This window comes from Callithrix jacchus, chromosome 21, assembly GCF_049354715.1.
Source record: "Callithrix jacchus isolate 240 chromosome 21, calJac240_pri, whole genome shotgun sequence".
NCBI lineage: Eukaryota > Metazoa > Chordata > Mammalia > Primates > Cebidae > Callithrix > Callithrix jacchus.
This window is the reverse complement of record NC_133522.1, coordinates 13,045,614-13,061,459: the sequence shown is the minus strand read 5'-3', so window position 1 is coordinate 13,061,459 and position 15,846 is coordinate 13,045,614. Positions and strand designations below refer to the sequence as shown.

The window sequence follows — 15,846 nt, the reverse complement described above, 5'->3', positions numbered from 1 at the left end:
TAGGAAAACGCAAATCAAAACCAAAATGAGATACCATCTCACACCAGTTACAATGGTGATCATTAAAAAGTCAGGAAATAACAGGTGTTGGAGAGGATGTGAAGGAATAGAAATGCTTTTACACTGTTGGTGGGAATGTAAATTAGTTCAACCACTGTGAAAGACAGTGTGGTGACTCCTCAAGGATCTAGAACTAGAAATACCATTTGACCCAGCAATCCAATTACTAGGGATATACCCAAAGGATTATGTATTTTGCTTTTTCATGGCATCTTAAAAAAAATTTTTGATTATGACTAGAAGTTTGTTTTTTTTAATGACTCAGGCTCATTATGATCAATTATTATACTACGCTGCAGTCTAATGATGCCCAGAGGGACAATTATACCGTACAGAGCTGTTTGCTACTGTTCCTAAGTGGCCTTACAATGCTGTGCATTCAGTTCTGGTTTCTGACCATGATGCATTTTCTCTTTCTACCATTGCTTTTAGCTGTGACTTCTCAATACTGTTACACATTGATCACAATTGGTCAGTTCCACCACTGTTCCTAATTTTGTCCTTCTACCAAAAACACCTTGACTTCCTTTTAAAAATAGTGTGATACAACAATGAACAAAGATCCATAGCCATTATGGTACATGTTTTGGCTCATGAGAAAAATATCATTACTTGGTTTCATGGTTGTAGCTATGTTTCAGAGAATGAAGCTGGCTATTCTCAACCATAGATAATCACGACAATGACATTGTGATGATGATGACAATAACAATTATCACAACTATAAGTGAGACACTAGGAGCAGCGTGTAATAGAATCTTCACAATTATAGGAGGTATATAAACTATAGTCTTATTAATGTTTTATGGGGGCATAATTAAACTTAAGCTTAGAAAGATTAATCTGGCTATGGTTACATGCTAGTAAGTGGTGAGCCAGTATTTGAGCTCAGGCCTATAACCATTCTCTATACTATCTGCAAGGTCAGTATCTATATTTATATTTTAAAAAACAAATTACTTGCAACATAGATGCAAAGCATTAAAAGAAACAAAGGTTACCAAATTTTAACTATGTAGATTTCTTTAACAAATTTGTATTCTGCTTTATTGAGCCTGATGTTGAAAGACATTTATTGTGTTTATTCATCTAATACTTAAAATAAAGGAGACATTACAGAATTCTGCTAGGTGGTACTAATAGTTGAGGTTTATCAAATTATCATTGCTGATGCAAAAGAAATTGAGTAATAATACTGTATTTAAGCTATGAAGGTATAGTTGTCTTATTGCTTAATTTATTTGGTAGGTTGGTAGAATCTGATTCACAACCTAAGGCTCATTTTGGAGCTTAATAGCCAGACAACTTGAACACTCAAAAGTATGCACCTGCAACAATACCTGAGTTTTGGCCAATTCCAGCAGCCATACTTCAACAACTCATAGACTGCTGAATGTTCAAACTGCATTCAAATAAGGCAAAGGCTGAGTTGTAACCAATCTCACTCTTTCTGTATCTCACTTCCAATTCCTATACGTCACTTTACCCTTTTTGTCTATAAATTTGTTCTAAACATGAGGCACCCCTATAGTGTCTGCGAATCTGCTGTGATTCTGGGGCTGCCCAAGTCGTTAATCGTTCATTGCTCAGTTAAACACTTTTAAATGTAATTTGGCTGAAGTTCCTTTTAATACTATAAAGCTCTTTATTTGACACCCATGCGCCATCACTGTTACTTGATCTCTTTGAAAGGGTAAGACAGCCTTCAAGCCAGGCCAGGTCTCCTTTCCATTATGCAGGAGCAGGTAACCTTCCTTGAGGATAAAATCTGCCAAGACATGCCACTTTCTCATCTCTTTAATATGGAGCCTCAGCCAAGTTTTCATCTAATAAATATTTACTGCTGCAAACTCGGAGGCAGAATCATCTATAAGGAATGGGCTCTGCCCTTGACCTCATGGTGTGGTTGGAGCAATTAGTTCTACACAGCTCAAGAGCTACACACACACAGAACAGAGGTTCCCCTGTCCCCCCACATTTACAATTGCCAAGCGATCTCTGGAATAGATACTGTGGGTCATTTCGAAGTAAACACTCCTTCTCAGGCCATATTTATTTTGCTCTAACAATAGTTTAAGAAAGACATGAGAAATTAAGAGACAGTTCAGAGGACAGCTGTCATGATAAAGAGTTTAGAAAGGGACGTGTAGGAAGACGGGTCAGGGGTGGGGGATATTGGGATTATTTAAGCCTGACAAGAGGAGCCCAAATAAAGTATGACAGGTAGTGGGTATTTGGACATTTGTAGGGATGATTATATAAAATATAGAGCAGATGTCCTCAAGGTTTTTTTTTTTTTTTGATGCCAAGGCACTCAGGAAAAGATTACATTTACATGGTCCACGGTGTAATCAGGTGAGGTTGCTTAAGACTACTTTCTGCCCTAAGGCTTCGATATGCCTGGGTCCTCCTTTGCTAGCAAAGACTGCTGAGATCAGGAGTATCATGCAAAAGACCAGGAAGGCTTAATAGTAGGAAGGAGAGCCTCATTGCTTTTCTTAGTTTGCAACCCAGGAAGGGAAAGGATCCAGTGTGGAATGAAGGTACTGCTCTCTGTTGGAATAGGGAAAGGACAGGTTGCAATTTATAATCATATTCATACATATTCAACAAGTTTGGGGGAAAAGGTATACATATTTATATGGGAGCCGAGCGCACCATAATGAGTAAACATATGTAACATATATCCCATGTTCACTTTGGAATGGGGTTTTAGCACTAAAATGAGGTAGAATTTGGCTTTTTACAACAAAGGGTGAACTATGGGATACAAAGGTGGTTTGTGTGAAGCCTCTTAGAAGCTGGCAGAAATTGGCAATCTGTAATTTTAATAGCTTATCAGAAAAGAATATTTGTAGGGCTGGTCCTCTGCCCAATCAGAGCTGAGAGCTGGTATGGTTAAAGGGATTTTAGTTATAGAAAGTTGGAAATTTGCCATGCCATCCAGGCTCTGAACCCTTGACCTATAGGGAACATTGTTTCCTTAACCCTAAGGTCTATCTTAGTTGATAAAGGGGCATCGATTTTGGTCTCTTAGAACACAATAGCTTAATGCACTGTAATCTATTCCTGGTTTAAGGGAGTTGCTTACTTGTTATGAAATTGATGTAGAGGGCTGGGCTCTGTATTTGAGGTAGAGTTAGAAAATGGGTCAAAATGACAAACATGAGATTGACATAAAAGAAGGAAATATTCGATTCTGGATTTGAAAATACTGCTTGATGTGTCACAGGATGGGTGTGTAGGAATGTTTTTAAAGAAAAGAACTTTTATCTGAGGAATGCAAGTCCTTTTAAGTTATCAGGCCTAGACAGACATTAAAGTGAGACAGCAATCACGGCCCTACTTTCTCCTTGAGCTGTGTATTCATCTCTTGAAACTGCTTGCTATTGCCACATGTAGCTATACATTTACCCAATAACCCCACACCTGACACTATAACCCACACCCTATAACTTAACAATGTATAGCCAAACACTAATCAATAGCACTTCGTAAACCAATGAGAATTCCTGATAACTTTGTATCAGCCCACTTCTAGTCCCATGTTTTGACTTTAAAAACCTGCTAGTTACTGCTACTAATTCGAGTGTATATTTAGGGTGACTTGCATCTGTGTTCCCAGGTTGCAGTCCTCAAGCTTGACCCAGATGAACTCTCTATTTATGATAATTTTGCCTCAACTTCTTCCTTTTAGGTCGATGTATATGTGTGCTTGTGTATAGAGTATGTTCCAAAAGTGCTTGAAAAGTTTAAACTTCACTAACTTCAGTAAAATAAGTGCTATAATGTACCCCAAGATCCCCTGAAGTTTAGTTACATACATTTACTGTACACTTACTTTCACTTTGTAGATGTTAAAAATGAATTATTAGTGAAACCATGCCCCAGAGTTAAAGAAACCAATGACCAACACAGATCATCCGTTTACCGGATAGCAGATTAAACAACAACAGCAACAACAACAACTTGCTCAAATGCCAAAACTCTCCCTGCTTGTGAGATGAAAAAACTGGCTAAAATGGATTAAAGTTGATATTGCCAACTGAAGTTTGCACAGAATAAGCTGGCTGACATCACAGCCCAAATTTCTGCCACGTTTTCAACTAACGCCCCACAAATGTGCACGTGCGATCCATGAGGTAGCATTAAGAACAACTGTGCATGCCCGAGGACTTTACAGACCTCTCTTCTTCCACTGATCACCTATTAAGCCCAGAGACTACTCCCTAAACCTTTTCTAACAAAATGACTGCATGAAAGCCAGCGCACGGGACAGATGTGAGCTGGACTCCTGTCTCGTGGTTAATTTACCATAAAAACCTGCTTTTCTCAAAAACCCAAATTGGACAGTGAGCTCCTTTTCTTTGACAATATTTGTTTTAATTGTTTGAGTCAGTCCCTCTGATTGGAAATAGTAAAGGCTGACTTTAAAGTAAAAAAATTACTGTTGACATTCACAGAACAAAGTAAGTATAAAGGCACGTTAAGTTTCATATCTGGGCTAATGTAAGGCAAAAACATCCTGTAGATAAGAGGGATTGGAGGACGTTGGTGATCCTGAGAGTGCCAATGTCTGGGTACAGGCAGTATTTCAGGCTTTCAAGGCAGTGGTGTTGGTGGGGTTGAAGTTAAGGGCTCCAAACAGTAAGGCAGGACTTGGGTAATACCTGGTTTACTGTTGGAGCAAACATAAAATTCCACTAAAATAAATATATGACATGAAGAAAGGATAGAGTTGGGAAATGGAGTGGGAGGGTAGGGCAGAGGGACCTGGTGGTCACAGGACGGGTGGGGTCAGCTAGGCTGGTGAGGTCAAGGCTGTGGACACACCCTCCTCTTGTTGCTCCCTCCACCCTTAGAAACCCTTTGTGACTTCCATGTTCTATGATGCAGGCCTGGGCTTACAGTTAAGCCTGGGCAAACTGAGGGCTCAGTTGCTTCAGGCAGCCATGCTATTCAGATCATGGAGAATATCCTCTGTTTTCTGAACAGTTACACTGAGTCAGGGCTCGGCCCTGGCTTGGCACATTGCTTGGATATTGACCCCACCTTCCTCTGCTTGAGTGGGTTGGGGTTGTTTATGCTGTCCTTGTTCTACCTGCTATGGACTCTCTATTTGTCATGCGCTGGGAAAAACAATGACATCCCAATGGTAAGGAACAGTGGGTGAACACCCAAGGGAGATTCCCTATTGTTGTTGCCCAATCCTATTCCCACATTTCTAAGTAAATTTGGTTGGTACAGAGAGATGGTCTTAGATGGGAAGTCTGAAGAGAGGATAGAATTTCACTCTTCTTTGGAAGAGGCTGGATAGACTTAGGGCTTCAGGAGGACTAACATTTCCATCTGAAGCTCATAGACTACCTATCTGGCTGTGGTGGAGCGTTCCAGATAAAATTCCAAACACAGTAATTCTGTGGTCCCTGATTGGACTGCATAGAGAGTGTGGTCTCTCTGAAGAAGAACAATTTCTGCTGAAATTTGATCATGAGTCACATTCCCGTCACCTTCATTCAACCAAGCCTTCCTTCATATTGGGTTGGCCAGGGTAGCAATGCTGAGAGTCTCTGAGCAGGGGCTGGAGGCAGAGCTCTGTTTGGGACACTTTTCCTATGAGGGAGCACAGATGTGACTGTTGCCCTCTGAGTCTGTGCCCTCCTTGAGGACTGCTAACTGGGCACATCAAGTGTGACTCTCACAGGCAAAATCCTCTTTGAGTTTTTCAGAGAAGAAAAAATTAGAAATATTTGATCACCTTTAATAATTGATAACAGGAACATATTAGCATTAATTAAGGAGTCATACTATGCTTGGGTAATGAGTAAATGAATGAATTAATGTGCTTCATAGAGAGTGACATAAATGAGTCCCAGCCTCTCATTGTCTTTCTTTTGTTCTCAGCATCAGGGCAGAGCCAGGAGGAGAAAGAAAGGCGGGACATTTAAAGGTAAGGTCAACCTGCTCTATCTGAGCTTCAAGGGTGACCCTTCCTGTTTCCGTCAGGAGGACTCAGGCCCATGATTTCTTAGAATTTCAGTTACTAGATACAGTCTCAGAAAACAGAGCACTCACCAGAGAGGCTTACAGAAAAGCGATCAGACCTGAGACACTGCTCATAGGCCCTGCTCTGCCCATCCACAGGCATGACAGAGTGATAGACCTGGGCACTGGGTGTTGCCTAATTCGTTGGCAAGTTAGATATCGAGGAATGATTACTGGCTGGCTTGGAATCAGAGCTTCTGTCTCACAACTTTGCATTAGTACTTTGACTTCCTTGATGCTCAGATTCCTCTTGGAGGTAACCACTGACATCTGTGTTTCTGGTGGTGGTTTTGAGCATCACATGCGGTAATGTATGTGAAGGAATTTTATAAATGATGCCACATACACATGTGAACTTGTTAATAGTATCAATGACTATTCGCCCTTTTCTACTGATACTTGGGGCTATCAGAGTTGAATATCCTAAAGATCTTCCCGAGAGCGACTTCTGTATGATCCCTGTGCCTCTACTTTCATTACATATAACATACTGTTATGGTTTCCCAGACTGGACAACCTTCCAGAAAGAAGCAGAAGAGGAAAGGAAGCTGGTTTCTATTCTGAAAAGGTGATTAATTGTTCCCTTCTGTCCTGTTCCCACCCCACTCCTTTTTTTAGCAAGTTCTATTCACCTCAGATATTTCTTGTAGTCTGCGGTAGTTGTGGGAGTGGGTGGCCATAGGAACGTGTATGTGAATGAATGCGTTGAGGCCCTAGAGTGCATGGTGAGGTCATAGGCGGGAGGCAATGTGAAGCAGGTGAGCAGGCACCAGGGTTCCCACCCCTGCCAGGCTAAGAGACCCTCCTTTCCTTGTTCTGGTCCTGGCTGCAGCTTTGGGCCTTCTGCTTTCTGCAGTCCCCTGGGCCAGCATCATGAAACCACCGGCATTCGTCGACTGTTATGCCCAGACCCCCTCTGTGTGGTGTGTAACAGAATAGCTGCTGAGGCCGAGCGACGGATGTATTGGGAGTCCCTGAAAGATGCTGCTCCCTCTGTGTCCCCTTCGGCTTCTGCAGCTTCTGAGACTGAGTCATCATTAACTCTGGCTTCTGCCTCCTCAGCCACCCCTCCAGAAGACTTAATAGTGTCCCCTTGCCCTGACCCTTCTCCATCACCCCCCTTAATTCTCTCACCTGACCTGATCACCCCTTTAGCTGACTTATTTTCACCCTCACCACTGAGGGACCCTCTGCCACCAAAGCCTGTTTCTCCCCTGGATTCCAAGTTCCCTATAGACCATTCCACACACCAGCAGCTTCCCTTTCCCCTTCTCCCACCACATCACATTCAGAGAGCAGAGCCCAATCTCCATCCTGAGGCCAGTTTGTCTCTGAACACCATCTTTTCATTTGACTCTACTCTATCCCAAGATACGAACTCTTTGCCAAATATTTCCCAGGCCATGAATCCCTGTGATTCATGTACTTTTCATTACAAACCACCAAACTCTTCTGCTTTACGAATGCAAGATTGCACTGTGACTGAGTATGAAGCAAATCTCACCATACTGAAGCCTCTGGAAAAAGAGATGTTATCTATAGGTGGCTCTGGTAGGTCAACCACCTCTGCCCCTACAATCGGAGACATTGACCATTCATGCCCTGCATCTGCAGAATTCTCCTGGTGGCAGCCTCATCCCAAGGATGCCTTTTCTTCCAATTCTGTACCATCTGATTTCCTGCAAGAGCTCCTTAGCCTTCATTCTTCTGAGGCCTCTTTAGGGGGGTACTCTGTGGCTGACCTCATAATGCCTGTTAAGCTCTCTTTTCTCAGCCATGACATTGTGGCACAGCTGGAGAGACAAGTCAAAAAAAGGATTGATTTTCTGCTGCATAAAGAAAATGGAAAGAAACCAGGAACTTTCCCAAAACATCTTAGGCCAAACTACCAACTAAATTCTTCAGGGAAAATGTTAGCTTCAATTGCTGATAAGCATGGCTTGGCAACCTCCCTTCCTTTTGGGGCCAGTAACAGGAAAGTAGAGCGGCTGCACATCCATCAGCAGCCCCCAAATTCTACGTGCTTTGAGGACCATTTAGAGCAAAAACATCTTCAGCTCTTCCAGGGTCTCCCATCTCTGCATAGCGAGTCTCAGAATCCTACTGTTCCCCAACGTGGCCGTTCCTCCACGTTTGCATTCTTCAATGAAACTGCGAGTATGTCTACATTCCAGGAATCCCCAGTACTTCCCCATCCCGAACCTCCGTCCTTGCCTATTACCCAGCCTCTCCCCTTGCCTCAAACCCTGCCCCAAGGTCAGTCCCCGGCTCAACATCCATCTCTACTCACAGCCCAACTACCTAGTCCTCTATTCCAGATTGGGAACTGTGGAGTGTGTTTTCATAAATCTCAGAATGAGGCACCGTCTCTTACGCCATCTGAAATTAACCATCTGGAGTGGAACGTGTTGCAGAAAAATCAGGAAAGTGTGTGGGGTTTACCCTCTGTGGTTCAAAAATCCCAGGAAGACATTTGTTCTCCAGCTCCCAGTCCTTCATTGGTCAAGTCCTTTAAGGCTTGTTGCCCCATCTCCATCATTCCTGGAGATTTTCCATTCAGTGCTGAGCTTAGGAAGAAACTAGAGCACCACCTTCGAAAGAGGCTCATCCAGCACAGATGGGGTCTGCCCCGCCGAGTCCATGAGTCTCTGTCACTGCTACATCCTCAGAGCCCAACTTTAGAGATATCTGAGTCAGAAAACAGTGAGGGACCCTTACATAGCTCGTTGGTTGAGGGTCAGAGCCACAATGATCTCAAGAATTTTAAATCAAGGAAACCTAGAAGCTTCCACAAGAGAAGCTCAAATATGCTTTCCCTGGAGAATGTGAGGAAGTTTCAGGAATACAGCCAGGAGAATGGCCCAAAAAGATCATCTGTTGCATGAACCAGAGACATCTTCAGAAGAGGATCTGCGTGCTAATTCCGAGAGCGACCTAGAAGGTCCTATGATGCATCTGCCAGGGAATGATTCAGGGGTGAACCTAGGTCAGAAACAACTTGCGAATGCCCTGTCAATACATTTGAGCAAGAAATTTGAGGAAATCAATAAGGGTCGAGTGCCTATGAGTGTGCATAGCTCAGGGCATTCAATCAAGCAGACAATGTCTCTTCCTGAGAAATCCCATAGCCAAATAAAACATCAAAATTTGTCAGCATCGGTGGGTAAGGACCAATGCGTTGATACTTCCCAGGAGATGTCCTTCCTTGGTTCCAACAAGCAAAAGAGGTTGGAAGCCCATATTCAGTCTTTCCATACAAGGATGCTGTGGGGCCTTCCCAGCAAGGTCCTTGAATCCATAGAAATCTGTGAATCGAAAGAGGACCTTTCCAGCTCCTTTTCCCAACTTGACCTACTCTCCTCAGCCACATTCATTTCTCAGAGAGATTCCAAAGATGAGGTCTGCAAGTCTCTTAGATTCAGTACTTTTCAAGGAGAAAAGTTGGAAACACGCTCAGTACTTGTCCTGGATTGTCCTGACCCTGTCACCTCACCTGTAGGCAAAGAAAGACAGGGGACCCTGAGAAGACAGTTTTCTTATACTGACCATGACCTTACAGAGATGGATTCCAATGATGGGGCCTCCAAGCTCCTTGGAAGAAACACTACAGATTTTCAAGGAGAAAAAATAGGAACAACAAGCTTATTTTCCATCCTGAATCATCCACACCTCATCACCTCACCTGTTGACAAAGAAAAGCATGGGGCCCGGAGAAGAGAATTCTCTGATCCTGATCATGAGCTTAAAGAAAGTATCCAGACAACTGATGATGGCAGACAGAGTTTTCTGCCCCACACACACAGCATCATAGACGAAGTCAGTCAGAAACAGACTGTATTGGCTGGTAGAAGCAACCCGGAGCAGCCCATAATGCAACCTGGGGTTGGCAATGAGTCAATGAATAAAAAAGCGAGATTCAGTAATAACATGGAAAGGGTTCAGGGCAGTAGAAAGACCTGTCCTGTCACCAGTGGATCTAGGAAGATGTTCAAGGAAGAGAAGCTTAAACATCAGGTGCTGAGTGAGTTAAAGCTGGCCCAGGGGGAGCATAGCCAAGCTGAAACCCATTTCACTGCCATGTCCCTTGTCTTAGATAACTTGAGTTCCAAGGGCTTACTGACTCATGCCCAGAGCATCTCCAGTGGGAACACAGCAACTTCCCAGGTGCTGAATGTCCACGTGGAGGACAGAGGGATCCGTGTGAAACAACAGCAGGAGCCCTCGGTCCCTAAGCATATCTTACAGAATTGCCAAGTTAAGAATTTCCCACCAGCTACAAAGAGAGTGAGCACCCCCAGAGTCAAAGGAGGAGAGCTTGGTGGAGGGAATGCAGGGTTGGGGACATCCCAACCCAGGAGAAAGAGCCATCCTGTTCAGAAGAAGACATCAGGGGAGGTGCTTGGGAGAAAATCTTCCCCACCCTTGATAACACAGCCTCCTCCTGAAAACCTTTTCAGAAAATGGATGGAGACTTTTTCTCAGAGGTTTAAGAAACTAAGCACAACATGTGAGGAACGAGAAAGTTCCCAGGAAAAGCGTAGCTCCCTGTCATCATCTGTGCAGAACAGAGGTCAGATTAAGAATAGAGCTGCCTTTACGGGGACTCCTGAAGCTGAGAAATTTAACACTGACATTGTAAATTTCCTAAAGGAGAAGCTAGGGCATAGGCATGGGATAGATATCACCTGTCCCCAAGAGCCCCTTTCCTCCCGGTGAAGCTTACAAAAGCTCAGCACAAGCCAGTATTGCAGGGCTATCCCTGCAACTACACGGCTCCCTCCTGCAAAGTGACACATAGCAAAGCTTGCAGCCAACCAGCTATCCTAGTTGGCCAGAATTATCCGACAAGGATTAGACAGATCACAGACAAGAACAGACAGCCCCAGAAAGTTGAGGCATTTAAGAGCACTGATATTGTGTCAAAGGCATTCCTAATCCATGCCCCACAGGAAGCCTGTTCCCCAGCCAAACCCCACTTGCCAGTGTCAGCTTGACCCAGTGCCTCCAGCCATCCCAACCAGTGCTAAAACCACTATGTTCAGTGATTTGTCATTATTAATTACACAGCAATTCTTCTGAAGCATTTCCAGGGAGGAAAATTCCCCCCCCAATAAAATAATTCACTCCCTGTGGAGAATACTGGTTCTCCCCAATAAATGTTCTAATAAGAATGATGTCTTTTCTGTGTGTTGTGTTGCGGGGTATAGATTTTGGATAACCCAAGCTTGTGTTTAGTGAAAGGTAGGAGTTAGTTCAGCTCTTACTGACTGCTTCCTTTAACTTCTAAAAGGTGACCAATCCCCTGGAGCTCTTGCGGAGGAATGAGTATCATGTGTCTCCAAAAGCCCCTTCTCTCCCTGATGAAGTCTGAGGAGATGGGCGTTTTTCTGCCTCTTTGCTTGAGACTTACTGATATGGTATGGCAGCCTGCACCTTTAGAGCAGTGAGGAAGACAGGCCTTCCGTATGTGAAGAGAGGGTTAAGGACAGGTATATTTTTCAGAAATAATTGTTTAGTCACTATTTAAAAAAAGTTTTCAGTGACCAGAGGATCATGTAAGTTGGTGGAGTGTTGAGGGTATTGCTGGTTGGGGTAGGGTGTCAGGAACACCATGGGTACTGCTTAAGAATCCGAGAAACAGAGCATGCTTATACTTTAGGGAAGCATCTTTTGACCTCAGTGTTGAGGCTTTTCTACCAAAAAGTCACTTTGGGGAAGTAGTTCCCTCCTTGGGTATTTCTCCATGCTGCCTGCATTGATGACTTTTTTTTTTTGAGGCAGAGCCTCATTCTGTCGCCCAAACTGTAGTGCAGTGGTGTGATCTCAGCTCACTGCAATCTCCACCTTCCAGGATCAAGTGATTCTCCTGCCTCAGCCTCCTGAGTAGCTGGAATAACAGGTACGCCCCTATAATTCCACGCCTGGCTAATTTTTGTATATTTAGTAGAGTCAGAGTTTCACCATGTTGCCCAGGCTGCTCTTCAACCGCTGATCTCAAATGATACTCTTGCCTCGGCCTCCAAAAGTGCTGGGATTACAGTTGTGAGCCACTGTGCCCGGCTGATTGATGACATTTTTACAGAGCAAAACGATCCTTTATCTGTCTGTGGCAGCAATGTTGACCAGGCAACCACCTATCTCATAGGGTAAAATTAAGCTGAGAATAAAGAAAAAAGTACCTTAGAATGAATGAGAAAGTAAGAAAAAAATGAAGATAGGAAAGGATGACCCTGCTGGTGGAAAAAGGTTTGTGCCCCATCATGTCCATATCATGACCCTTTCTCAATCTGGATCTAGGCACCACCCCCTTGAGGTTTACCAGGGCACTGCAGAGATTAGAGATGCCGTTTTGCCAGCAGTGTACATGGTTCTATTTTTCAATGACTGTAATAGTATATGCAGGACTGTTTCCAAGCATGACCTCCATCTCTTTAGAGAAGATGATCTTTATGCCTTCTCTCCAGCCATGTTGATGGCAACATACAAGATCTTCCCTTAGTGTATACGGTGCACTTATCAGGATGGAGGTGTCGCCTATAATTTTCATGGACTTAGTGGAATATAATTGATATTGTCTAGAACACCCACAGCTCATGATCCAGAGGTGAGTCCTGGACTATGCGTGAGCATTACAGATATTTGGGGGCTCACTATGGAGCATTACAAAATGCTCCTTATGGCCAAGAGTGCGCACATACCCACCCTTAAAATATTAGGGGTCTGAAGAGAAGGCAACTCCACTTACATAGACTGGAACTAACAAATGAGGTGAGTTTCTTTCTTTTTTTTTTTTTTTTCTTGAGACGAAGTTTTACTCTTATTGCATACACTGGAGTGCAATAGCACAATCTCAGCTAACAAACCCAGCCTTCTGGGTTCAAGCAATTTTCCTGACTCAATCTCCCAAGTAGCTGAGATTACAGGTGCCCACCAGCACATCTGGCTAATTTTTGTATATTTAGTAAAGACAGGTTTTCACCATGTTGACCAGACTGGTCTCGAACTCCCATCCTCAGGTGATCCACCCACCTCAGCCTACCAAAGTGCTGGGATTACGAGTGTGAGCCACTGTGGCTGGTCATCATTTGTTTTTATAAAGCATAAAAGGCAGGTGTTTATGTCTAAAATGATGCTCTATTACTTCAATTATAAAAAAAAATCAATGCTTTGAAATCTACCCAATGAAATTAAAAAGCAAATACATTAGCTCTTCATTATTTTCAGGATATACAGTCCAAGACTGCTAGTGGATGCCTGAAACCACGGATAGTACCAAACCCTACCCATACTGTGTCTTTCTCTATACATATATACCTATGATAAAGTTTTATTTATAAATCAGGCACAGTAAGAGATTAACAATAACCAATAAAATAGAACAATATAACAATATACTATAATAAAATTTATATGAAAGGAATATATTTCTCTCAAAATATTATACTGCACTTACCCTTCCTCTTGTGATGCTATGACATGATAAAATGTCTACATGATGAAATGAAGTGAGGTGAGTGACCTCATTGTGACCTATCATTAGGCTACTATTGAAAACTTATGAATTGCTTGTTTCTGGAATTTTCCATTTGATAATTTCAGGCTAAAGTTGACTATGAATACCTGAAACAATAGAAAGCAAAACCATATATAAATCGGGGAATCCACTGTACTCTGAAAGGAGTGATTTTTTTTAAGTCTGTTCCCAAAATTTCTGATAAAGATATGCACCAAGCATATATATTGAATAATGCTTCCTAGTATATGTGTATCTTTAACTTTACTAAATAATACCAAATTGTTTTCAAAAGGGGTTGTACATGTTTATTCTTTGTATGTTATTGTTTGTTTTGTTGTTTTTGTTTTTGTCATTGGGTGAATGGTTGTTTTTGTATTTCAATGACAAAATAAAAAAGTAGTATATGGCTTAAAAATCCTCTTAAAAATAATTTTAGAGGTTTTCATTCATGTCATGGTTGCTCAGTTTTTAAATAATCTTGCTAATCATGATGGTGTCGTATGCTTGTTAGCTAATATACTGATGCATAATAATCCTCAAATTAAGATTTATCATTGAGAACTGATTTGGTCATGATATAACATCATATATAAATATGCTAAAATTTTGTTTAGAATACTTGCATCTATGTTCATGAGGGCTTACCTCAGGAATGCAAGACTGGCTTGCCATTCAAAATCAATTAATGTAAGACATATGGTAAGATAGCATCGATTTTCGTATCTCAGATACAAAAATCCACTCTGAGCAGAGAGAACCCTGTGAATTTCCTTCCAAATAGTAACTTGTAGGAAATGCCCAGCACGGTGAAGAAGCCCCCAATATTATAGTATCTATACTAAGGAGTACTTTATTCCACATAGTTATGACCCTAAAAAGATAAACTGGACTCACTTTTGGTTCTGAAACCAACTCTGGTAGCTCAAGAAAAGAGAGTATCTTTTAGCCTAATGGTTACCATATTATGAACTCAAGCAGATGAAATGTAACTATAGTAATTATGTGACCAAAAATAAGTTTAAGGAGAGAACAAAAATGAGGATTAGACCCACTTTGCTATCTGCTTTAGAAGTCAGTATTTTATTTTTGAAAGAAATATTTAACAAACCAAAGATATTTGTTTGAAGATTTAGTAATGGTTAAGGCATGATAGTTATTTAAACTCAACAAGTTTTCACTTGTCTTATTGTTTTATCAAGTGCGTTTATGTAGTGCCAGGAATATTCAAACAGAATTTAAAATTGGGACCACCAAATTATATCCATTATTACCAATTCTAGAAACTCCTAAAGCTTATGGGTGACAGACTGTCAGAAAGTTCTCTTTACCAAATAAAGGACAACCTAATCTCCGTTATGAACTGTCATTAGTAATTTAGCAAAGCTAGAAGGCAGTTCAGCCAAGTAGACAGAAAATTAAAACATGGGCAGCTCCTGATTGAAAATTTATTCATAGCAGGTAATGAAACAGCACAGTCAGGATCTCTGGCATTACTCAGAGTGAGAGATTTAATTCTGATAATTTTGATGATGGCACTTGAATCAGAGATTATAAATGTTGACAGGTTGTGACATATAGATAAGATAAAATGAGCATCAGCAACATGGCTGTACAGAAGCAATTCTATAACAGTTTTTTCACATAGTAAATACAATAATTTCAAAAATTATGACAAAAGTTTTCAAAGAAGAGGCCTAGGCCTTAAGCAAGCCATGTGCCATATTTATATCTATTTGTCAATGGGTTATAAAATTAATCAGCCTAATAAAGGCAAGAGGTGGAAAAATTAATATTTAAAATATGAAACATAAATTGGAGTTTCTGATTTCATCTGGATGAGGAACAAACTCAAAATTACAGGCAGAGTAGCTATTACATGAAGAGGGTGAAAGTAAAGGATTGGGTTATATATTTATATGCATGTAAGGAATATTCATTAAATGCTTTCACATATAGCTAAATACAACTATGCTGCTCACATTTTTTAAATACATTTTTTTATTTTGGACTTTGTGTACCTTTTTATATTTTCTAATTATTTACAATAGCATTATTTGAAAGGAGTATTTTTTTAATTACCTATTTCAGATATAACTCTCTGATATTTCTCATAACAGAAATACGACTGAGTAAATAATATTTCCACATGGACAGGTATTTCAATACATCTCTTTTGAAATTGTAAAGTAGGATATGTTGTATGTGGTTAAAATTCTTTAATGCCC

General features: G+C 41.4%; 2 protein-coding genes across 3 annotated transcripts in view; one reads left to right on the top strand and one right to left on the bottom strand.

The window, feature by feature from the left end:
* The window catches only part of GBE1 (1,4-alpha-glucan branching enzyme 1), a 279,090-nt gene that overhangs the window by 142,413 nt on the left and 120,831 nt on the right, over nt 1-15,846 (bottom strand). The window lies entirely within an intron of this gene.
* LOC100387089 (spermatogenesis-associated protein 31D3-like) lies at nt 4,996-12,942 on the top strand. The gene is given in 5 exon segments (XM_035282961.3): nt 4,996-5,215; nt 5,965-6,010; nt 6,613-6,673; nt 6,938-8,969; nt 8,971-12,942. Coding segments are annotated over 5 exon segments (4,179 nt in total). The 5' UTR covers nt 4,996-5,026; the 3' UTR covers nt 10,822-12,942.